Source organism: Carettochelys insculpta, chromosome 12 (assembly GCF_033958435.1).
Source record: "Carettochelys insculpta isolate YL-2023 chromosome 12, ASM3395843v1, whole genome shotgun sequence".
Classification (NCBI taxonomy): Eukaryota; Metazoa; Chordata; order Testudines; family Carettochelyidae; genus Carettochelys; species Carettochelys insculpta.
The window spans coordinates 12,540,377-12,565,930 of record NC_134148.1 but is presented as its reverse complement, the minus strand read 5'-3'; the positions used below and the strand labels follow the sequence as shown (position 1 = coordinate 12,565,930).

General features: G+C 40.2%; 1 protein-coding gene across 3 annotated transcripts in view; it reads right to left on the bottom strand.

Annotated features, from left to right (window-relative positions):
* Positions 1-25,554, bottom strand: part of RORA (RAR related orphan receptor A) — a 610,113-nt gene that overhangs the window by 106,717 nt on the left and 477,842 nt on the right. Inside the window, exon 1 of one of the 3 annotated variants that reach the window (XM_075006387.1) lies at positions 9,179-9,312. The exons of the other annotated variants lie outside the window; for them this stretch is intronic. Within the exon in view, the coding sequence (XP_074862488.1) occupies positions 9,179-9,209 (31 nt within the window). The 5' untranslated portion in view covers positions 9,210-9,312. Of the gene's footprint in view, positions 1-9,178; positions 9,313-25,554 lie in introns of those variants that run through there. 3 annotated transcript variants of the gene reach the window in all.

The window sequence follows — 25,554 nt, the reverse complement described above, 5'->3', positions numbered from 1 at the left end:
CTTAGCCTCTGGGGTAGAAAAACAGGTACAGATGACATTCAATATCCTGTTCCTTGGCATCTACAGCAATAGGAAGCAGCAGCTCCAGCAGCAGCCTGGAACTCAGCTGCATCTTTCCCAGGGTTTGTTTGATTGGTTTACAGTTAAATGAGCTTTTTTATTAATCACACAAATACGCTGAAGGAAAACGACGCACACAAGCAGCACATTATCTAAGAATATATGTTTATAAGGCATGCCAATAACCCCAGGGACCTCTCTCTTATTTTTAAATCATGGTTCAGCAACTATGTATCAGATACCATGCATGCACGAAAGACTTTATGAGCTCTTGTTTAATAGATACAGCTCCATTTTGGTGTCACTTAAATTTGAGAGGATTCATTCTAATAATCAATGTGCAACACTGGAGCAATAGTAATCAGAACATCTGCTTAATTATATTCTGTGTGACAAGCACCAATTTGAGTATATGTTAAGATTATAGATGAAGTTTGATTTGTTTTTATATTTGAGAATGATCAGCTTCTTCCAAAACATTAAAAATAAAGGATAATTGGAGCAGTTTTAGGAAGACCCTGATCTCATGTTTCAATAGCTACAAACTGCACTGTATTTCTGAGAACACAAACATTATATAATAATTACATGGCAGACACCATATATTATAAACATGCTGAATATTTTACTTGCATTGTTCAACAGTGAACAGGTTAGATGTATTTACATTTAAGTAGTTCTAATTAAGCTTAGAAATCAACTTTCCTCAAATGAAGACTGGATGATTATACCTCTCGTAGCACTGATTTTAATCCAGCAGGCTACGCACACACCATGACAAAAAGCCTATAGTAAGACAACCAGAAGGTCTAGTAATTCCATTGCTACTGTCTATTATGAAACACAAAAGGGAGCAAAAGTTGTGAGATGATATCCTGGCCTCCTTGAAGTCAGTGGCAAAAGAACCACTGACTTTAACAGGACCAGAATTTTACCCCTGCTGTACACTAATGGGAATCAGCAATGGATGCAGCTGACCACTGCATGTACAAACCATGGCAAACTGTGTCATGCCTGTTGCCAGAAATGGGAAATTTTCCTATGGTTGAACATAATGCAGGTAGAACACTGACCTGGCTTACCAAAGGGTGATGAAAGCATGTTCCAGAGCCACTACATGCTAATACCATGTGGTAGGAGCTCAAGCAACTTTTGAAGAAGGTAGCTGTAAAGGCTGAAGATTGTACTGAAACTGGGATGCAGCTATACTATGCCTGGTAACCAGTGGACATTCACATGTAGTTAATACATTCTCAGAGCACAGAAGTCAACCTTCTGCCATTTGTCCCTCACAGAAAGGGTTTAGGATGCAAGTGCAGAATGGTGAACAGTCTGGAAGAGCTAATTTACAATCCAAATATGACCTGAGATTTGGGGACATGGAACTCAAGTTTTTTGGTGTCCATTAGTTTCACCCGCTATAGAGGCAGTTTTCCATGGCACCATTAAGGAAAGATGTGAGAAACTCCATTAGTTTCACCAGAACTTCCATGTGAGGGCTATCAGCCATACTTTACAAAAATGGAACCAGAGGGCCTGGTGGTGTCTGGACCCATGTGGACACACAGGCCCAGACACTCAAAAGTACTGATTTCTCTAGGAGTCAGGGAGCTAAGTATCTGAGAGGCTCTGCCCTTGAGCTCAGCAAGTACAAGGACTGTTCAAGGGTAATTGCACTAGCCTTTGTAAAAGGAGGTGAGGAGGGATGGTACCATGACTACATTACTCATTATACCACCCAATGAATGGGGTTGGTCCAAACTCATTGTTGTGCTCTGTAGAGAGGCACAGCAAGAACTGCTCACGCCCTTGCTCTCCAAGAACCCTTGTGACTTGCATCTGCCTCACATCCAATGCCTAAAGCAACTCCAACTGAGGCAGTACACTTCTTTATAATATTATAATAGTATTAATGCTGCACATTAAAAGGCAGCACCTAGCCTTAGTATCTACATCAAATGCTTAGCTTTTAAAGGTGAATAGTTCAGGGTACTCTGTATAGTTGTGGCCAATTTCTTTCTGGAATGCAAAATGGACAGTCACCAGCAGAGAGAAAAGAAAAGGAGACTGTAGCATTTGTTAACGTTGGTCTAAGGACCCTTTTCAAATACGTCAGAGTTGAAGAGAAAACCAACCCCCCGTGCTAGATATCCTAAGAAGGTATTTTATTTAGCTTTTTGGTCCCATATTTAAAGAATGATTTGTGCCATTTTGCTCCAATAAGCAAAGAGGCTGGCATGCAATATCCCTTTAGATCAGAAGTCTGTAGCTTGTGGCTGTGGAGCTCCATGAATGTCTTTAAGGACTTCTTTGTGGCTCCTGATGCTCTAACTGCAAAGTAAATAAAAATTCTCCTGATTATTTTCGATATTTAGGTGAACGGCTTTTACCAAACAATGAACAACTCATATCTAAATAGTAAACAATATGTGATCTCAAAATATTGGATAACTCCCACTTTAATGTGTGCAGTGCACTGTGGGATACATGTTTGAACTGTTCTTAAAAAAGGGGTTACAAAAAATATGGTTTGACATTATTTACTAAGGACCATCTCATACTCACATGCATTGCAGCTCTTTGAATTCAAAAAAAGAAAAAAAAAGGCTATTCTTCTGATTGCTGACCCCTATTTTTTAGGCTCGTCACATGACTCTTCAGGCTAAGATATACCTAACGTGTCTTTCACAATATGAAGGACCATATAACATCTCATTTGATGCTATTCGGGGCCGAAATATATCCAGCCTGACAGTTTCTAATTTTTTAATTAAAAAAAACATTAAAACCATAACTTTAAAAGGCAACAGCTTCAGCACGATCAGCATGTGCAGATCCCTTAGATATCAGTCCTCAAAGAAAAGCCATATCATGAAAGGAGAAAATTAGCCGCATCCTTGATGTCTGGAGTTATCAGCTGTAATTGCAAGTTACAAGCAGATGATGAATATTCACTTTTCTCCCATTTAACTTCTGATCTCACTGCAAATGATGAGCAAAAGAGTACTTTGTTGTTTTTTTGGTTTTTGTTTTTTTAAATTCATCTAGACTCACTGCTCTTGTAATAATTAATTAATTTTTTCCAGGAGTTTGCCTGGCACATGGAGTTATTTTGCAGCCTACAAAAGCTTATCTCATGAGAATGCAAAGGAAGAATGTAGTGTCCAAAAAGCATCTCTCACACTAGATAGATAATTTACAAAATTACAGAAGAACATATTTGCATTTACCTACTGGAGAAAGAGCCAAACTCTTCTGACTACAACTTGATTTCTTTTTTATTCCAAGAAAAGCTATCCTATTTTTGAAACAAACATATCCATATAGAAAAGGAGAAGAAGAATTTTTTCTGGTAGTAACAATGAAACACTTTACTTTACATTAAACACTCATTATATACTCAATTATACACTAAAGAACATTTCCAGGACGACACTGGTAGTAATTTACCTAACATTCCGAGAGAGAAAATGACAAAGATGAATTTTTCAAATGCTATACAAAGTGTGAGAAATATTATTCTAGGTGGAAGTCTTGCAAGGAGAAGAAGGAGAATGAGAAACGAAAACTTAAATTGTAAATATATTTAAATTAATAGGCACAATCTTTTTGTCATATGTTGGTAAAATGTCCAACGTAGTGGGACCCCAACACCTGGCTATGACCCTAGGTGCTACCGCAATACAAATACATAGTAATGCAGACAGATACTCACATATCTACCACCAAGGCCAGCAACCAAGTTAAATTGCAGACTCTTTGCGACCAGTTTCTTGGACTATGGTTGCCGTAACCGTTTCCCATCCACCTCATACCAGGCCCATGCATCTGCCACATGAGCCTCACTCCAAGTTGCCTTCTGTGCTGGCATACTGAGTTGGCATATAGATCACCTCCCAAATGCTTTAAGCATCCCCACCTCCTAGCCCATGCAGAATGACATAATTCTTTGACGTTTGCCCAGCACGAAGGTCCTTGAAGAGTCTTCCCATAAACTGACTGAATTTCAGTCTAAACATTCAGCAAAATCCCCAAATTGTTTTAAAAATGGTGTAATGTCTTTCTGTTGTCAGCCAGTTTAATCAGGCTAATGTTTTTTAAGAAGGCAACAGCTCTATATCATAGAAGACCCTTATCCTGTGACAAGATCAGTGCTTGCAATTGCCATTGACTTCAGCAGGAGCCTAGGCTGCTCTTCACATTGTGGAATCAGTTTGCAAGTGAGGTTAGTAAGGTGCATAAAGCTGCCTATGAATTTTACACAAAAATCAGGCATACATACCAATTCTGCCCTCCCACCTTTTATTGGCAAATTTCTATAGCCTTCCAGAGAACCCAAAAGCGATTAGTTTGGCACAGCCAACATGATATAACAAGTCCACTGAATTAAGTAGCCACAGGTCCATCAGAACAGCTATATTCCTTAATATGTCAAGGAAATATACACACTCTCAGGGGCCAAGTTCATGGGCCTGATCCTGCAGCCAATCCACACATCACCTTCCCACTGATGTTAAACAAGAGCTCTGTATTGGACTGCTCACTAGAGAAAGTTTTGAATTTTCATCAGCAATAAAATTACACTGCAAGTTATGCCAGGCTTAACAACTTAAAATTAACTAATTTTCTCCCCCCATGAAGAGTCCTCTGTATGTGGTGGTTTACTGGCAAACAGCACATGCTTCTTCCACAAGCATCTCATAGTCAGTAGGTCAATGTAAGTAAATGTGCCCAAAAGCATCTCAAGAGGTCAGCTCAATAGCTTCAGAACAGCTCAACTACAGTGATTTGTTTAGCAAGCCTATTGGTCCCAATCTTACAAAATAAAAGGTATTGTAGTCAGCAGCAGCAAAGGGGGCTCAACAAGCTTCGGGAAGTGAGGAACACAAGGAGTCTGTCAACAAATATTCACAGATTGTGCTATGACAGGCAGCCACTAAACAAAACAAAAAAAAAATAGCACTAATAAGGAAAGTCACAGGCCTTCAGTAAACCAATAAAGTGGACAATATTTTAAAGTTACTAACAGTGCAAACACTCAAAAATATAGCTTATACAGAAGCCAGCCAAAAAAACAGGGCAATATCTTTCCATGGTTAAACCATAAGCTCTTACCATTAATTAGATTTCTAACCATTACAAATGATTTAACTCACGAGTTTTTGCTTCTTTGTTTTAAATTCTGCTTTGTACTTTTTATGTCTGAACAGTAAGAGTCAATAACAATAACTTAAATCAAATGCTGCACTCCTCTGTTACTAATAAAATATGTTCAATGCAAAGAAGCTGGGACACATTTTACACTTTGGCTGCATCCAAGCTAGCAAGTTCTTTCTAAAGATTTTTTAAAAAAAAAGAGGCTCTTTCAAAAGATCCCATGGGGCACCTACGTACAAAAAGTGTTCTTTCGAAAGTAAATCGAAAGAATGTGGAGCTCATTTCGAAAGCGTTCTTCCACTCCTGTCTCAGGAAGAACGACTTCTTTTGAAATAAGCTTTTGAAAGAAAATGTGCGGACACTCCTCAGGGTCTTCCTTTCGAAAGAGCAGTCCTTGTGGCACCTGATTTTTCAATCCCTCCTGTGTGGACACTCTTTAGAAAGAGAAATTCTTTCAGAAGAGATCTTCTGGAAGAGCATCTTTTGAAAGATCTCTGAAGCATAAACATAGCCTTAATGTCCCTTATACCATTAGGATCCTCTATTTAGCAATCTCCAACACAAACCTAGTGAAGTACTTCTAGGGTCATTTTTACTGAAGCTGAAGTAATTTGTCCAGCTTATTTACCTAGGGAACAGGTGATGCTGCCAGCTGAGCACATACAGAAATGTACTAGCACTCTGAAGTCCCATTGAAATGATCTGATGCCCCACCATCCTGCATTGTGGATGGTAATTTTCACTTGTATGAAGGTGTGCCAAAATGACTGTAAAAGCCAAATTCAGCATCAATGGCTTACTTGTGCCTTTGGCCCATTGCTAGTTATGACATTTTGTCAACCAGAATTTTTAATCTGGTGTATTTTACACACATTTATGGAATCTACCGAGTCTTGCTCCTGTTCTAGTTAATGGCAAAACAAATACTCAGATCCACCCAAGGATTATTCTACTTAGAAATAGCATGCATATCATTTCTTTTTTAAACAGAGCAGTAAGACAAACATGTAGCATCACACTCTTCCCATAAATTTAAAAAAAAAAAATATATAGCCTGAGTTTGTTTATACAAGATTTGCTTAATCACCTGTTACTAATTTGTAGTAATGGACAAACAAGTAAAAATATCAATCAATTCACAACATATTTCCTTTAACATCATAGACAAAAATGTTCACAACGCTTATTTTCAAAACCAGAAAGCTTTCCCCTCAAGCTGAAATAAAAAATTTACATTTCATACAGGGCAAACTGCTTTAATCACATCCACCTCTTTGACATTGGCTGTGCTTTGGTTTACCAGGCCTTTAAATGTACCACTCAAAGAAAGCAACACGCTTAGAGTTAACCATATTTTGTAATTCTTTCAAATCCCTATATGTGCTAGAAATCGCTGCATATTTCAGAAGGAAAGAAACGATGTAAGAATTTTTCAGAGCATTTGTTTTGCATGATGCACAATCCTTTCCAAAGGGAGTCAATTTCAGGACCGGAATGAAAGTCGGAAGGGAAAAATTTAATGTTTCTATGCTGTTTTTTAAAAAAATCTGGTACAGAAATTTGTACCATTCCACATTCTTCCACATACCATTTTCATCATCTCAACTTCACAGCAACTATAAATGATCACATACCTCCAAAGTGCTAATGCAGCATCAAGAATAAATAAAATATTCTAATCACCTAGAATTATTCTGTTTCTCCCTTGTGCATTTGAACCCATATAAAGAAACTGCATTCCCAATGCTTCTGGTCAACTTCTCTTAAAGCACAATCCTGCAGATCTATTATTTCATGGCAGCCAGAGGTCACTCCAAGACAAATGTGTAGGCAAGAGCTATGGGCTTTGGAAAAAAAAAAGTGGTGATTTTGATTAATCTATTTGTCAGAGACAATACCGAGCACCACTTTGGTAATAGCAACACAAGAACAAAATACCTCTGTACTCTGAAATCCTCAATACCAAAAGCAAAAAAACAATAAAATACATTTCTTATTATTGAAGCTTATCCAGCGAACCACTTAAAAGTCACTGTTGCAAAACTGTTAAAAGTAATGAATAAATTTGTTAATAGATAAAAGATTAAACAGCATGTACTTCCAATGAAACCAGAGAAATGCCTCACACTACCAAAAGAGTGAACATCAACCTAACTAGTTATAAAACTATTCTATACCTACAGCTTATAAGCACAAAAACTAAGCATTAACAGCTTTACAGAATATGGAAAATAGCTTATTGAAGCTCAAAAACAAGGATGACTATAACTCTGGAGTTATGAAAGTGAGTTTCTCAAAACACAACTTATTCTCATCTTACAACGTTCCATTATGTTTCTTCCATAAGCAATCTCATGCGATGTATAATCTAAGGATATATTCTTTGGTATATATTCAGATTTTCCTCTTCAATTACATGTTTGCAGAGGGAAACTTAGAAACAGTAATTTGTCAGTACATCCAGCAGCATTTTGAAGAACTGTTATAATTTCCTTTAAAAATCATGCTCAAATTATGCTTTTTAATTTTTTTTCACAGAAACAAATATTTTGGATCACCTCAATTACAGTCTTTTGTCAACCTAATTTAGAGATGCTAATGATCAAAGGATGGTACTATCTTCTGTTAACCAAGTCTTCAGTGTTAAAAAGAGTGAGAATCTTAGCAACTGTAAATTATCATGCTGTCACTGCACACTAATATTGGTGTCTTTCACTTTGTGTCTTTGGAAAGTAAAAAACTCAGGCAGGCACACATTTTGCTCTCTAGTAGGATCATCATTAAATATTCAGTTTCAAATATTTTTTTAAAAATGAGATCTGTGACAAAACAGTTTTGAGTTTGGAAACTAAAATAATAAATATACAAAGACTAGATTACAAAGAAAGAAGGTTTTATCTAAATACTTTAACAGATTTAAATATGTTTTTATTGTTTTCTTGCTTTAAAAATATACTGCAGTACATCATATCTGTGGATCCCATTATATTAGAAAACTACAGACCATTTGACAACATACCTGTAAACATTTGCTTTCTCATCAAAAATCTTTCTGACTCTCCTCAAACTTTCATTATCTCTCAGGAAGGACTGGGATTTGAAAGCAGAGAAAATGTCAGATTTTAAAATATCACTTGAGCATTCTCTGGTTTTCTTTCAAACCAAACCTTATTTTAAAATGTACAGCTTTTGGGGCCTGACATTTGTAACCACACAAACTGTCCACAGAACACCCCACACTCCTCTGCCTCTTGATCAGAAGTATATTTTAACGTGGAGATTTTGTTAGGATTATGCAGCACGTCTGTTTTATGCAACCCCAACTATGTTAATCACAACCTCTCCCTCTGCAAATCATGTGGGCAGATAATCCCTCTCTTATCCGCCAACTTTTACAGAAAAGTATAAAGTACAGTTGTTCTCCAACCACAGGGCTGATCTGGACACAAACGAAAGGGGAACCTCTCCGCACGTGTCTGGTCACTTTCACGATCCAATTAACCCTAAATCAAACAAGCGCAAGCCCCAGAAGAAGCTTGGGCTACCTCAGCTGTCCGGACTAAGAAGAAAACACCTCTCCAGGCAGTAGCTGGCTCAGCCGCGTCTCCCCTCGCCCAGGAAGGCAACAGACGAGCCAGTCCAGAGGCAGGGCTGGCGCCAGGGGACTGACCCGACACTGGCAGGCGGCCCCGGGGCGAGGGGGCCAGCGATCGGTCAGGGGAGACGCCGCCCTGCAGTAGGCGCTCAGGCTGGGCTTGGGGCGAGGGAAGGGGAGGCGCCCGCGCCGGGACCGCCGCGCCGGGCAGCGCTCTCTGGGCGCGGGGCTCGCCCCACGGACTCGCCGCAGCCACCCGCGCCCGGGCCCGGCCGGCTGTCGGCGGGAAGAGCGGGCCGAGCGGGCCTCGGGCAGAGGGAACGGGTCCCCAGGCAGCCGAGCCCCGGCCCGCGGCGCTGCCCCTACCTTTCATCGCGGCGATCACAAAACACATCATTTGTCAGGGGCGACACGGCGCGAGCAGAAAGGACCGAGGGCTGGACGGGCGCTCCTTGTACCAGCGCCTCGGCGGCGGCGGCGGCGGCAGCAGCAGCAGCAGCAGCATCTGCCAGCTGCCAGCCCGCCACCGCCTCCTCCCCGGCCCATATGAGACTCCATGTGACCCGCTGACATCAAGCCAGCCCCCTCCCTCCTTGTTTACACAGCGCGCCTCCTCCCCGCCCCGCCGGGGCTGAGAGACAGCGCCGCCGGCCAGTCACAGGCAGCAGCAGCGGCAGCGGCGGTGCCGCCTCCCCGGGCCCCGGCAGCGCCACGCGGGGCTCGCGCCGTCTCCCCTTCTGCAGCCGCGGGGGCAGCGAGCGGGCCCAGCGAAGGCGGACAAGCCGCCGGCGGAGCGGGGAAAGAGCGGCCGAGCCCGCAGTCCTCTCACGGACGGGCCGAGGGCCAGCCCGGGATGGCGTGAGAGAAGCGCCGCGCCCCTGCAGGAGACGGCTCAGTGCCCCGGGCGCGCTACTGGCGCCTGCCCGCAGGTTCCAGGCGAGCCCTACAGGGCCGCGCTGCTGAACGCCCGCAGCGGCTCAGAGCCCGGCCCCGACGAAGGAAAACCGGCCTTTCCCCCACCCCCGCCTGCTGGTTCGGAGCGGCCGGGGGCCGGCTGCGACCCTCTGAGGTGGGGGCGGGCTCGAGCTGGGGCTGTGGCCAGTGGATCCGCACCTGGGCAGAACTACCTTAGAAGCAGCACCTCTGGCTCCCCACCTGCTGGGGTGCTAGAGCACAATGCAGCTGGCTCGACCTTTCCCTTGACCTCTCTTCAGCGTCACATTTTCTCAGAGGATTGGAGTGTGAATTGAAAATTAAAACCGTATATTAAGACTAGATCTCAGCAGGACACAACTACTGATTTATTGAGCATTGACATAGAGGATTAGCTAACTGAACGTTTCCCTATTAAATATACTCCATGAGGGCTCCTGTTCCCTCAATTTACTGTAAAATGTATGACACATAATTGGATTTTTTTTTCTACATTCGGAATAGTGGTAGCAGTCACCCTACTGTCTGTTCACAGGACTAAAATTTGCTGCTTTGATACACTCAACAAACACTTAAATTCAACTTATCCAAGTACACTGTGAAGAAAACTGTATTAGCAAGGACATTTATCTTGCCCTACTATTTGTGTGCAAGGTAGAATAGTGCACAGATAGGTGTTGATGTTAGAGGAACAATGACCATAATGAAGCTGTCTGCAGTATTGTAACTGTGTGGGTCCAGGATATTAGGAAGATAGACTAGGGGAGGTAATATCTTATTAGATTGTGTTGGTGAGAGAGGCAAGCTTTCCTGCTGCACAGCGGGCTTGTTTCTCACTAACGAACGTTGGTATTCTTTACAAATGATAAGCCACTCAGGCATTCCAAAGGCCAAAGTTTTGACTTGTTCTCCTCCTTGGTTGAAAAAAAAAATCATAAGAAGAACTGGACTGATACACTTAGGTTTCCTAACTTTGGCATATTTCATCTGATCCATATTGCCACCCTTAATTTCATGAAGTACAGTCTTACTCTTCAATATGCAGAATAAGAGACTACTCAGTGAGCATGGGTCAAAGAATACCACCCCAAAATTGTTTTCTTCACAATACTTCATGTACAAAACACGTCTAATTCATCATACACTCAACAGAAATAATACAGGGTGTGTTGGAATGGATCATTTTCTGTTACTATTGTCTTATAACTTCAGAAGCTGGACTATGTTTCTTTTACAAGAGTCAGTTATTCAATGCCACACACTTTGCAATTTAGATGTTTTAGGGTCCCTTAGTGCAGAATGAAAGATTGCCATAATGTATTGAAATAAAGAGATAAGCATTTCATTCTGATACAATGAGTAATGTCAGATCAGTGTTGAAAAATGTCATAGTCCATTAGCATGGCTCTGCTTGTCAAGTAGTTATCCTTAAGGTAATAGCCTTAGATTATCCCTGATCTGTATTTATTTCCAGTCGAACTGAAGTGAAACTGATAATCTCGAATGACGCTAGATGTGCTAAATGGCTCCCATAGTAAGTAATCAACACAGATTTTTATTCCTACATTTTATAAGATTTGCTTCATATAGTTACAGGTTAGATATTTTATATGATGAATGCAGTATCTGTCCTTAAAGCTTTAGAACATTCATGCCACACACTTGAAAGAAGCAGACTTGTTTCCACTGTATTCTAGACTTTGTAATAACATTGCCATCTCAGGCCATCCGCAAAACTCCCTAGTGTAGGGGTGCGCAAAGTGAAGGGCAGGTCTCAGGCTCATCCAACTCATTAAACATGTTGGAATACATTATTGTTTTTATGTATGTGTATTCACATTTATATACCAATTCATAAAGTTTTTACATTCTACATAATTTCTTACACATGCCCAAAGGGTTTTTTTTCTTTTAATGTGATCATAACCAAAAATTCAGTTGGTTTGGATAACTTAGATAGGTTGGGGGGGACCCTGCTAATTGCAGGGATGAAAAGTCGGACCCGACATAGCAAGTTCGCTTACCCCTGCTCTAACATACATAGTGTTTAACCTACAGACACATTTAATTATCTTTGTGTCTTCCACGTGCCTCATTATGATCATCCAATCCAAAACTGACTTCTGTTTTTAACCAAGAGTATTACAGTAATTGTACAGCATTACATTAATTTAGTCAACATAACAACAGCAAGAAAAATACCCTATTTGCTGTCATTTTTCATATCCTGTTCCCACACTACAAGGCAAATTACAGTTAGCTCAACATTACAGTTTACTTAACCAGAATGTATTCTCCAGCTGTTGTATAAGCAATTTCTCAAACCTGAATGAAATAATATGAAGAACACTTTTCACGTAACAGAAACTTATATTACATTATGTTTGGATTATGCGATACTTGATAAGTATTAATAAATGTTAAGACTAAAATATTGTCAATAGCCATACATTTGTCAGACAGGAAAAATTATTAGATTCAGCTCATTCATTGGTTTATGGATCCAAAGACCACATGAATGATTTGAGATGACACTAATACTCCTGTGTATGGTTTTTCACTAAAGATAGGTAGGAGAGGATGGAGAAAATAAAGAAGGAGATTGGGGATCAGGACTTTTGGGCTCTACTCTCATCCTTCCCACTGACAGTATATATATGTACAGGTCACCTGGATCTCAGTTTTTGCTCTGTGTGTGTGTGGGGGGGTGGCATGTAGCTGTATTAAGTAGGTAGAGTTCAGGAATGACTCTCCTTTTACCACTGCTGGTTCCCTAAAGATGTATATATTCATCAGAAATTTCAAGAGAAGTTACTTTTTTTTTCAGCTTTGGGGTGGTTTGTGCTGTGGAGGGAGCAAGGAAGAAGCATAATGGGGACTGTTCCTTGCACAACAGAAAACTTTACAACCAGACCTTCCCTCAGGCACGTGAGCAATGGCCGGCTACAATCTGGCCTTTATCTTTACCATGCATCACTTTATCCATCTGTGAACAAGGTATAATATCTATCACACAGGGTGTTAAGAAGCTAATGTTTGTAAATTACTGAGAGATCAGGTTACTAAATTATATAACAATGCTATTTATATTACAATACATAGATCTTCTCAAAATCAAATTATTGCATGTTGCCTCTGTTACACATTGAGGAGAACCTTGTTTATTCCAGAACGTGTGTGAGAAACAGCAATGAACAAATTGGTCCCATTTTAAAATGTCTGCAAAAAAAAGTTAGGGACTGTGTTTATAGACCTAGAGCTAACTTTCATATGACAGTAGCATTTGTTGACATGCTTCCTGTTCCATGCATAGAGCCAGTTAGGCAGAAATGCAGGGTCTTAGTTTGATGAGATTCTGGTGTACGAAGCTCGGGGAAACTTTTGGGAAAGGGGAAACCCATACAGGATGGATTGGCTCCACTTAAAACAAAATGAAACCAGGTGGCTGGCACTTAACCTTTAAAAGGTCAGAGAGCAATTTTTAAACTAAAGGTGGAGGGAAATATAACTGCAGAGGAGCATGTGGTTCAAACAGAGGCATCCCTATGGAGAGGATCAATTAATAGGGATTCTTCACGTCGTCAAGAAGAGAAGATGGAAGATGATAAAATGTTGGGAAATTAAAATTAAATTAAAAAAGAAACCCATTCAATTAGTGCTGCTGCTGTGAGTGCAGTGGACTGGACTCAATGACCTCTCAAGGTCCTTCCCAGTTCTATGAGAGATGTTTATCTCCATGTTTCAAATTTAATGGCAGAGACAAGTTATAAAAAGTGAAAGATTTTTGAAGTGCTTATATAGAAATAAGTCTAAATAATAAAATGGGTGAACTAGTGTGTCTCATATTTAATAGTGTTATCGATATAAAAAGCATCACAGGAGCTTGGTGAAATGAGGATAATCAGTGCATCAGGGTACAAAATAGATCAAAAGTACAGAACAGGTCTTGCTTGTGGGAGGAGTGGCAATGTATGTGAAAGAAAGCATAGAATCAAATGAAGTAAAAGTCTTAAAGTTAACTAAACTACCACAGAATCTCTATGAATAATAATTTTATGCTCTAATAACATGAATATAGCAGTTGCAGTATATTACTGACCCCCTGAGCAGGATGCTGACAGTAACTGAAATGCTGATTAGAATTTAGTTTATAAAAATGAAATGCTTGGTAATCATGGGGGATTTATTTCAAGTATTCTCATATTGACTGGGTACATGTCACCTAAGGATGGGATGCAGAAATTAAGTTGCTTGACACCTTAAAAGATTACTTCTTGTAACAGCCATTCCTGGAACCCACAACAGGAGAGGCAATTCTTGTTTTAGCCCTAAGTGCAGCACGAGGTCTGGTCCAAAAAAGTGAATGTAGCTGCACAGCTTGGTAATAGTCATATAATGTAATTAAATTTAATTTCGCAGTGGCAGGGAAAACACAGCAGCCCAACACTACAGTATTTAATTTTAGAAAGGGGGGGGGGCTATACAAAAATGAGGAAGTTAAACAAATTAAAAGATAAAGCACTGAAAGTGAAATCACTGCAAGCTGCATGGAAACTATCTAAAGACACCATAGTGGAGGCTGAGCTTAATGTATATCCCAAATTAGAAAACACTGTAAGAGAAGAAAACAGTGCCATCATGACCCAAACAACAATTGCTGGTAGTAAGCCCCACCCTTGCTGACTGAGCTAACCTTGTTATCCCCACCCTGGCTCTGGCTTATTTATACCTGGCCCTGCAGATTTCCAAGACCAGCATCTGATGAAGTGCGTCTGTGCTCACGAAAGCTCATGCGCAAAACTTTTCTGTTAGTCTATAAGGTGCCACAGGACCCTTCGTTGCTGTTACAGATCCAGACTAACACGGCTACCCCTCCGACACTTGCCATGGTGGTTTGTTCCAATGGATAATCACCCCTCCTGTTAAAAACAGAGAGGGGAAGCCATACATGCTCAAAACTTTTCTGTTAGTCTATAAGGTGCCACAGGACCCTTCGTTGCTGTTAAAAAGGCTGTGAAACAAGAAAATCTCTGTGGAAAACCTTGCGGAACAAGCTGCAGGATGGAGAAACTTGAAAGAACTGTTTGACATCACTTGTAAGCTAGCTGGGTTACAGCACACAGTGGATCAGCCAGTACAGGTAAGGAGAGATGTGTGCTAATGAACCCAAGTGAGCAGTTCAGTATATGGAAGGAACAGTTTAAAGAGCTACTGATTCACCCTGTCCACATGGAACCTCTGGAGTTACCACCTGTGAATATACCTCTGCAAAATGACAGCAGATCAAGGCAGGTAGTGAGACATTGGTCAACGTGATGTAACATCTATTTGGAAAAATTTGGGACACTGAGGAGACCCCACAAGACTGGAAACATGGCTACCTTATCAAGCTTCCAAAGAAAGGCAACCTGAAGGAATGCAAGAATTGGGCATCACGTTACTGTCTATTCCATGAAAAGCGTTCAACAGCATTTTCTTGGAGAGAATGAAGACAGAAATTGATAGACAGCTCATGGAAGAACAAGCCGGCTTCCAAAATGAGAGATCTTGTACTGACCAAACAGCACCTCTCACAGTGATCAGAGAACAGTAGTTTGAGTGGAACTTCACCCAGTACATAACCTTCATAGACTTTGGAAAAGCCTTTGACAGTGTTGATAGAGACACTTGGTGGAATTTGCTGCAAACCATGGCATCCCATCCCAAATTATTAACTTGATCCATTCAAATACCAGGTGTCTCAACATGCCAAGTTGTTCACAATGCCTTCTTGAGAGAATCCCTCAGCATACTCTCAGGATTGTGACAATGGTGCCTATTATCACCTTTCCTGTTCTTGATCACAGTGGACTGGATTATGAAAAGGACAACAGATGGCCATCAATGGGGCATTCAATGGGCACTTTTCAACCAGCTAGAGGACAGTGGTTTTGCTGATGACGTTGCCCTCCTTTCACAACAACATGAAAGCATGGAAGAAAGGATCACCAGCTAGACAAAACTGCTTCAATGGCTGGACTGAACATTAACAAGGGAAAGACCAAGACAATGAGGATCAACCAGTGCACATTCAGAGGGGATGACCTGGAAAATGCAGAGCAGTTCACATACTTGGGGAGTATTATGGGCAGAGATGGATGAACAGACAAGGATTTCAGAGCCAGAATAGGGAAAGCAACAGCAGCATTCAAAACTATTCGTCTCATGTGGAGTTCACAAATAGTATCTGCGACGGTGGAACTGCGGATCTTCAACAAACACGTGAAGAGTGTGCTACTGTATGAATATGAGACCTTGTGTACTAAAAAGCCTTCAAATTAAAAGCTACATTCATAAACAGATGTCTGAGGTACATCCTTGGCATCAAATGGCACAACTTTGTCACAAATAAGGAGCTTTGAAACAGAGCAGGACAAGGACCACTTGACAGTCAAATCAAGAGAAGAAAGTGGGGATGTCTAGGCCACACTCTCAGAAAACCATCATCCAGCATAGTCCATCATGCTCTCACATGGAACCCACAAGGAAAATGAAAAAGAGGGAGACCATGGACAACATGGAGAAGATCTACTGAGACTGAAGGACAACAACTGGTGTACTCTTAGAGTCAGCTAGAAGTTGTGTCTTGAGACAGAGTGAAGTGCAGGAGACTTGTAGATGACCTATGTTCCACTCAGAGTACAAGGGTTTAAGTAAACTCAAGCTGGACTTCAGTACTATGAACATAATTAATTAGGAAAGAGTCAACAGGGTTATTGTGAAGGCAAATTGTTCTTCACCAATCTAACAGATCTTTGAGGAGGTCAACAAGCATGTGGAACAGTGGGATCCAGTGTGCAAAATATACTTAAGATTTTCAGAAAGCCTTTGGACAAACTCCTTCACCAAAGAAAAAAGAAAAAAAAAGCAGTGCTGTAGCAAGTTAAAGACTAACAATATAATTTATTAGGTTATGAGCTTTCGTGGGACAGATCCACTTCTTCAGATCTGGAAAATTCTGATAAATGATAACTGAGATGAAGAGAATATAAAAGAAAGATAAATGATAAATCAGCTGAATAGGATAGAAGAGGGGAAAAGAGTGAAAAATAGTTTTTGCAAGAGTCTATTAAGTTCAGTGGGCTGCCTGGGATCAGTACAAATATCAATGGTGCAGAGACTGTCTTTGTAATGCGTGAAGTAATTGATATCTTTCTTGAGTCCAAGGTGAAAAGTATCAAACTTGAGAATGAACTCCAATTAAGATGTCTCCCTTTGTAATCTGGTGTTAAAGTCTCTTATAGAATGCAGACTTTTAAGTTTTGAATGCTCTGACTCGCTATATTTAAATGCTCACTGACAGGTTCATGTGTATTCAGATTCCTAATGTCTGATTTGTGTCCACTCATTTTTTGACAAAGCTATTGTCCAGTTTGTCCAATATACAGAGCAGAGAGGCATTGCTGGCACATGATGGCATATATCACATTGGTGGAAGTGCAGGAATATGAGCCCCTGATCATGTAACTGACATGGTTAGGTCCACTGATGGTCTCTGCAGTGTAAATACGTGGACAGAGTTGGCAGTGAGGTTTGTTGCAAGGAGAAGTTCCACGATTAGTATTTCTGTGGTGTGGCGTGTGGTTGCTCATGAGAATTTTCCTGAGGTTGGCGGTTATCTGTAGGAAAAGATAAGTCTGTCACACAAGGTCTGTGAGAATGCAGCATCAAGTTCTGGTATAGGTTACAGATTGTCAATAATGCGCAGGAGGGTTTTGAGTTGGGGGCTATAGGGAATGACAAGTGGTGTTCTGTTCTGTTATTAACCTTCTTGGGCTTATCTAGAAGTAGCTCGTTTCTGGGTATTCATCTGGCCCTGTCAATCTGTTTTTGTTTTGGTTTTTTTTTAAATTTTTTTCCCATTTCTCCTGGTGGGTAATTCAATTTTACAAATGCCTGATAGAGTTCTTGAAGTTTTTGGTCTCTGTCAGTAGGATTGGAGCAGATGTGGTTGTACCTAAGGAGTTGATAAGGATGATGGATCATGTGATGCGTCCTTGATGGAAGCTGGAGGCATGTAGGTAAGAGTAGCAGTCAGTGGGTTTTTAGTAGAGAGTGGTATTAATTTGGCCATCAGTGGGTTGTACTGTGGTGTCCAGGAAATGGATCTCTCACCTTCACCAAAGACTCTCAAGAAAAGTAAGCTATCACAGGATAAGAGGAAGTGTTCTCTGATATATTGGTAACTGGTTAAAACATAGGTAAGTGTAAATGGTCCATTTTCAGAATGAAGAGATGTAAACAGTGATGTCCCACAGGCATCAGTAATGACCTCAGTCTTAGGTGAATGATCTAGAAAAAGGGTAAGTAGTGAGGTGGCAATATTTATAGATCATACAAAGCTACTCAGGATAGTATAAGTCCCAAGCAGACTGTAAGCAGCTAGAACAGGATTTCACAAAACTGGGTGACGGAGCAACAAAGTGGCAGATGAAATTCAGTTTTGATAAATGCAAAGTAATACACAAAAAGGAAATACTTTTTAACACAAAACTCAGTCAACTTGTGGAATGCCTTGCCAGAGGATGTTATGAAGACCAAAACTATAACAAGGTTAAGAAAGAACTAGACAAATATATTGCTGGATAGATCCAACGATGGCCTTAGCCTGTTTGCCAGAAGCTGGGAATAGGCTACAAGAAATGGATCGCCTGAGGATTACCTTTCTGTTCTTTCTTTCCGGGACACCTGGTATTGGCCTCTGTCAGAAGACAGAATACTGGGCTAGAAGGACCTTTGGTCTGACCCATTATAGCAATTTTTATGTTCTTATGAAAATTTTAAATGACAATCAGCTTGAAGTTTTCATCACAAATTGCTGACATCCACATTTTTGAATGTTTTCATGGGCTATGGTTACACTAGCGAGTTTTGCCAAGAAAACCCCAGTTTTGTTGACAAAACTGGTAAACTTCCACACACAAAATGCATTTTGTTGACAGTCTGTGGTCAAAACTCAGCACTTTTGCCAGCAGCATTCTGCCCCTCAACAACAAAGCATAATGCCGCTGTCTGCAGACTCTGTCAACAAAAAAGTTGTGTGGATGTGTGTGGGGAGCGGGGGCTTTTCTCAATAGGCAGGGCATCCAGAACAATGGGCAGCCCTGTCTGCTGTGCTTCTGGGTGCCTCTTTTGTCGAGAGAGCAGCCAGGCAGTCCAGCCGCTCTGTCAATGGTGTGGAGTGCCCGTCCGATTGGCTTTTCTGTGTGGCCACATTCTGTCAACAGAAATTAGGAAATCTCTTCCAATAGTGACTTCCGTCAACAGATTGGGGTAGTGTAACTGTAGCCAGGTATTGTTGGTAATGACTAACACATTAGTTTGTTGAAAACCCAGTTTTTAATGAGAAAAAGAGATCTTCAGTACAGTAAAAACTTTAGTGATTTCAAAATTGGTTGACAAAATGTAAATTTTAATTTTTCATAAATAAATCCAAAAATTGGGCAAAAATGGACTTCCTTCTTGTAGTGAATTAGAAGCAATCTGAAACTGCAAAATTTTACAAACATTGTTTTACCATTTTCAAGCAGCTCTAAATACAACCACACAACTGGCCAAAAGTCTGGGGAAAGCTATCACTAGTGAAGGGTAAGTAAGTGTAAGCAGTTTCTGGAGATAAGCACTAAGGGTATGTCTACACAACATAGTTATTTGAAATAACTATTCTTTTGTCTACAAAATGCAATAGCAATTGAGTTATTTCAAAACTGGTAACCCTCATTCTACAAGGAACAGTGCTTATTTTGAAATAGCTATTTCAAAATAAAAAAGCAGTAAAGTAGCATTTTAAAGACTAACAAAATAATTTATTAGGTGAGCTTCCCTGGGATAGACCCAGTTCTTCAGAAGAAGTGGGTCTGTCCCACAAAAGCTCACCTAATAAATTATTTTGTTAGTGTTTAAAGTGCTACTTTACTGCTTTTTTGTTTTGATAGTACATAGACTAGCACGGCTTTCTCTTAACAGTGATCAGGGATAAGGGGCTGGCAACAAAGAGGGTTTTTGCTGACAGAACCACATCTACACTGCTTATTTTCTGCTGTTAATATGCAAATGAGCCATGCAAATTTGCAAACAAGCAGCCATTTGCAATTTCATGTACTCTCATTTGCATCGTGCTTCTGGCCACTGGACTGAATCTAGATGCAGCCTATGCGTGCAAACAATGTGCTATTTTGAAATGCATTTTTGAGTGTAGCAGCATTATTTCAAAATAGCCATTTCAGAAAAGGGCTGCTTTGTAGACATAATGTAAAAAAACACTGGTCTTTTAGGAGTTTGGTACACGGAGAATTCTGGCAACTCTTATAACTCCAGAATTGGAAATCCACTTTCTTATGTCTTTTGCTCTTTCCACAATGATTTTACAGAAAACAAACAAACAAACAAACATGGGCACAGTGGGATCTAAACAACCATGTTTGTTAAATATACACACGCAGAAGGCCTAGCTACACTGCTGCTGTCAGTTGTTAGCCCCCTAGAACACTACTCAATTCTTATATACAATATACATGGAGTGAGAATTATCCGTGAATTGCAAGATTAATTTTTTTCTGCAGCTTTTGCTAACATTTTAACTCAACTGCTTTATTTGTGGCACTACGAGCAGTTCATCAGAGAAGGTGAATATAGCATTGATCGTCCCAGCTCAGGTACCTCTTTTGCTCTTATTTATGATGGCGTCTAGCACTTCTAACCTGCCATGCTACATTGTGTCAAATACTGCACATCTCAGAGTTCTTATTGGTCCAGCGTGCCTTCATATCACTCCCAATGGGAGACTGGTTATATGTCACAATCAAGCCATTGTATGAACTCCATCACTAGTTTCATTTAGGTACAATGGTATTCACTTCCTTTCTTGAACTGCTGCATTGTTGCTTTGCTCTGTTAAACTGGTGGCACAGTTCTGCAGTTGGTGTAATAAAGTAGACAGACAGATATGGAATTTGCAAGTGCTTTGGTGCTCTTCCAGATGAAATGCAAATCTACAAAGTGATTATCGTTATAATCAGCAAGGTAAGATGATGCCAAAGAAAGGTTTGAGAGGACCTAGTCAGATTTATTGTCACCCAGACTCCAACCTTGAAAACCCTTGAAAGGACATCACACACTTACTGTCTCCACAGAGGTAAGATGTCTTCCTAATCACCTTAATTCTTAAGTATACTAACGTAAAGATTGCTGTCACTGATTACATATGAGATCATGACATTATAGCAAGATTTGCAACAAATTTATCAAACTACATTTGAGAGTGTATATGAGAGCCCTAGGATGGGTTAAAATATAATTAGTACTGGTTATTCTGCTGCACTGCAGAGTCTTTCCTTGAGCTTACAGGGTGTCTCTGTTGTGGTTCTGAAGTCAACCATATTTAAATACTATCTTGTAGAATTCTCACCTGTAACAGCAACTGGATCAACTCCCTTTGCTCACAATTACCCACCATCTCAACAATCACAACAAGTGATACTTGCTGAGAACTGGAGACGTGTACAGGCTATTGATTCCTCCATAAGAAATGGCAAGATCCTGACTTCCTTCCAGTCACCTGCTGACCCAAACAATATCTCTCTCTCATAAAAAAAAACCCACTCTGCTTCAAAGCTCAGACTCTGAAGGAAAGCTGAGTATAATGTAGTGAAGCAACTCCAGAACTTTCTAGAATCTTCAAGTCCTTTTGACTCTGACCACCTTAGTTTGAGGCACACCTAAACTATGGAAACAGCTCTGATAAAGTTTGTTGATTACTAATCAACCATCGCCCTGGTGGTGGATGAAAATAAGCATCTATGCTGAAAAGACATCATCGTGTTTGTCATGTTCCTGGGACTCCTGGAATGAATCGCTGGAGTTAGTGTGCCTCTGTCCCCTTCTTTTTGAGAGACCCCAGAGTATTGTTGGAGAATTTTTACCAACCTAAAGACCCTCTAACATATGGGCCGTGTCTACACTAGCCAAAAACTTTGAATTTGAAGTTTACTAATGAAGCACTGAAATACATATTCAGCGCCTCGTTAGCCTGCGGGTGGCCGTGGCACTTCGAAATTGATGCGGGTTGCCGCTGTGCAGCTCTTCCAGACGGGGCTCCTTTTCTAAAGGACCCCGCCTACTTTGAAGTTCCCTTATTCCTATGAGCAGATGGGAATAAGGGGACTTTGAAGTAGCTGGTGTCCTTTTGAAAAGGAGCCTCGTCTCGATGAGCCGTGCGGCGGCGAGCCACATCAATTTCGCAGTGCCGCAGCCACCTGCATACTAATGAGGCACTGAATATGTATGTCAGCGCTTCATTAGTAAACTTCGAAATGACCATTTGCATGGCCATTTCGAAGTTTTTGGCTAGTGTGGACGTAGCCATGGTAAAGCATATGTTCTCTGTGATTACCCCTTTCTTCCCCATCACATGCATTGGAACAAAGTAGGTCAGAGGGGAAGTGAAATACAGTTACAGTGTCTTCAGTATGCCAGTGGTATACAGGTCTGTAGTTACAAACCTTCCTTTGCTATGTCTAACAAAGAATAAAATATGGATGAGTATTTGTTAGACAAGACTGAGATACTGTACATTGATGGGGGGAAAATGGTGGAAATATCAGTAATCTCACTTGCAGAAGTCCGTTTGCCATTTTATGCCATGGTTCACAGACAAGGGTATTGCTGGTCCCCAGCTGTTTCTGTAGAAGCAAGCAGTTCCTTAGCATGTGTCTCTCTCTCTTTTTTTTTTTAAATCATCTGCCCTTAAAACAGAGATCACATGTTATAGTTGAATGTGGTCCTCAGTATAGCTTGGCACCTTTTTGGTTAGCTTACATAGTAGTACATATTAACACTATTCGGACCTCTAGTGTGAAATCCAGCACCCCAGTTATTAGGTAGCATTTCTCTGCAAGAGCACACCATTGTAATGATCCACAATTTGCACTCACTAGCAATTGATTTCTAGGTGAAGTTCAAGGACTTGGTCTTAACCTGTAAGGTCAAGTAGGCTGAAGTCTTGGCAGCTTCAGAGGGACCACTTGTTTCTTCACATGCCAACGTAGGAGTTGCAATTACCTGAGCTGGATGTAACACTTCCTTTCAATTGGAGAGAACTACCAGCAAAACATACCTTATCTTTAGATGTGGTGGCAGCCACTTATTTTTCCTCAAGTGAAGGAGAATACTGTGGAAAATGGAAAATGGTTCTGAGCAGAGGCCATCTGCTCTGAGACTGTGATTTTTTATGTATTTGTATTCAAAATTGTTTGCTATATTTCAATATTGTGTTTTTAATTAAATGTGCCTAGAGAATTACATAAGTGGACCTGTAAAGAACTCTGAATATAGCCAAGCAATGACCTGGCTGTTCAATCTTTCTTTGCCCACAATTTGTAGCACTTACAGTAGTCTTGGTGAGAGTACTCATATGAGTACAGACCACAGAATCTGCCCCTAAATATACAAATTTTGCCCCTCAGCTCTGTCAAGTTTGGGCAAAATTAAACTCTATCCCAGTGTCTCGACTCCCTCAGGTCATGTCTTATCCATCCATCCACACAGATGCGACACAAGTTCTCCTATTTTGAATGTGTGCTTAAGAACAAGGCTACTGTGGGATAAATCAGCTCTTTCTACTGTAAGAGCTCAGAGAATATATATGGAAATTATTTGGCTTTCATTGGAGAATAGATGTTTCTGTCCAGTCAAGCAAACTAATCAATTATTCTGCGTTATGAAATACTCTTTTTTATAACTATTGACATTTCAGTCAGTTGTGCCCCATGTCAATAGTGGTTTTACTGCTCACATTTAAACTACAGCTTACTGGACAGGATTCATCTAAGTTGACATTGTCTGATCAGCTGCATATTCCCTGCTCCTTTGAGCATATACATTATTTATACAGCATTGCATTGAAGAGTATTTGTGCTAGGATGAAAACAATTAAGGCACATTTTCATGTTCAGATAAAACCATAGGATTAATACCAATTACACTCTCTAAAATAATTGAAGTTTCGTTTAACACCACTCTCCATCATTACTTTTCAAACCACTTAACATGAGGTTCTAAGCTTATCTGACTCCTGTTACTCAAACACAATACATATGACTGGACACATCTTAGGCACTGCATGTATCTCATTCTCTTCAGTTCTTCAGCAGATTGACTTTGATCTCTAAAATGTTAATGAAGTCTGGCAAAGCTAGAAGTGCCTCTAATGGCATATAGTTATGTCACTGTTCATTTCTGCCATCCCTTACCTCCACTGATAACAGGCAAACTGTTTTTCATGGATCAAATATTACTGATGTAATACAACTTCTGGCCCAGCTCTGGAATTTTCACTCAAGATGCCCTCTTGTACCTCACTAGATTTTATAATTTACAGAAGAAAGTTTATTACTGTATAGTGATTATTAAATTAAAAAAATTGATAAGTTTTATAAAAAATTAAAAAAAGTTTTATAAAAATTTAAAAAATTGATAAGTAGATAAAGGTCTTGTATGAAACACCTTCTAAGTGACAACTAATTATAGCTTTTAAGACATTAAGGATGTAATAAATTTTAAGGACTTTATTTAAAAATAAGCCCCCAAATATTGAATGAAACAAATAAAAGGCTACTTACCTATGTACAAATGCTACCTACCTATGTACAAAGACAAATAAGCTGCACAAATAATGATACATTTACTGGGCACGAAATCTAGACAGATCATTCCCTTGAATAATTACTATTATCAGACATGATAAAGTGACACTGTTGAAGGATATTAGTCTTTAGTGGGTGCAAAATAACAAGATGATTACTGACAAAGGAAACTAATTATTAGGGAATATTGTTTTGCTAATAATTACCAAATTCTGGAGAGAATACCTGCACAGTAGAAAGAAAGAGAAGTATAAGCTGATTCATTTGATTATAAAGCAGAGCATATAGGACAGACCTACAGTGAATGAAACCTTCACATAAAACCTATCTGTTCTACAAATTTAAATTTATATTAAGTTAGCTATAGACAGATTTTTTAAATGTATTTAGAAACAAGCCATGGAAGGTACTTAAAAATGTCTAATTTCTTATGTTAATAATTTAGAAAGAACTACTGTTGCTTGCCTGATAAGAATCATTCTTAACTTAGGATTTAAAACTCATTAGCATACGTTCATCTGACAGAAAGGAATTTGCCAAGTATTCTTCGCACAGGCACATCATTTCTGATTATTTCAATTCAATTTTAAATGATCTTTGACAGGGCTACTGAAAGGCTTGTCAGAGACTAGAGAAACATTATGACATTCTTTTCCCGAATCCCCTTCCAGAACATGAAATAGGAGGGGCAGTGAATAGAATAAAGTCTAATTTAAGACACAATTCATCGTCACTTTAAGGCTATAATAACATTGCAGGCTGAGAGAGGTCTATCTCTAAAACATAGCAGCAGTACTTTGGCTATCCCCTGTGTTCAGATTCTAACACACAGCACATTAGAAACCCAAATAACTTGGTTTCAAAGCAATGCATTGCAAGGATGTACTTTCCAGACTACTATCTGGTGCCTCCAAGGCTGGTGCCATTGATGTTCAACGTTGAAGTAGCAATGGAGAACATTGAAAGGAGCTGCCCCAGAAGGAAACGTGGAGCGTCCACACACACACAAGCGCTCCCCATCGAAATAAGAGGCCAGCAAAGCCCCAAGCCGCTCCCTTAAAGGGCCCCTCCCAGACACACTCGACCTGCACAGCACGAGATCCACAGAGCCAACAACCAGTCGCAGAC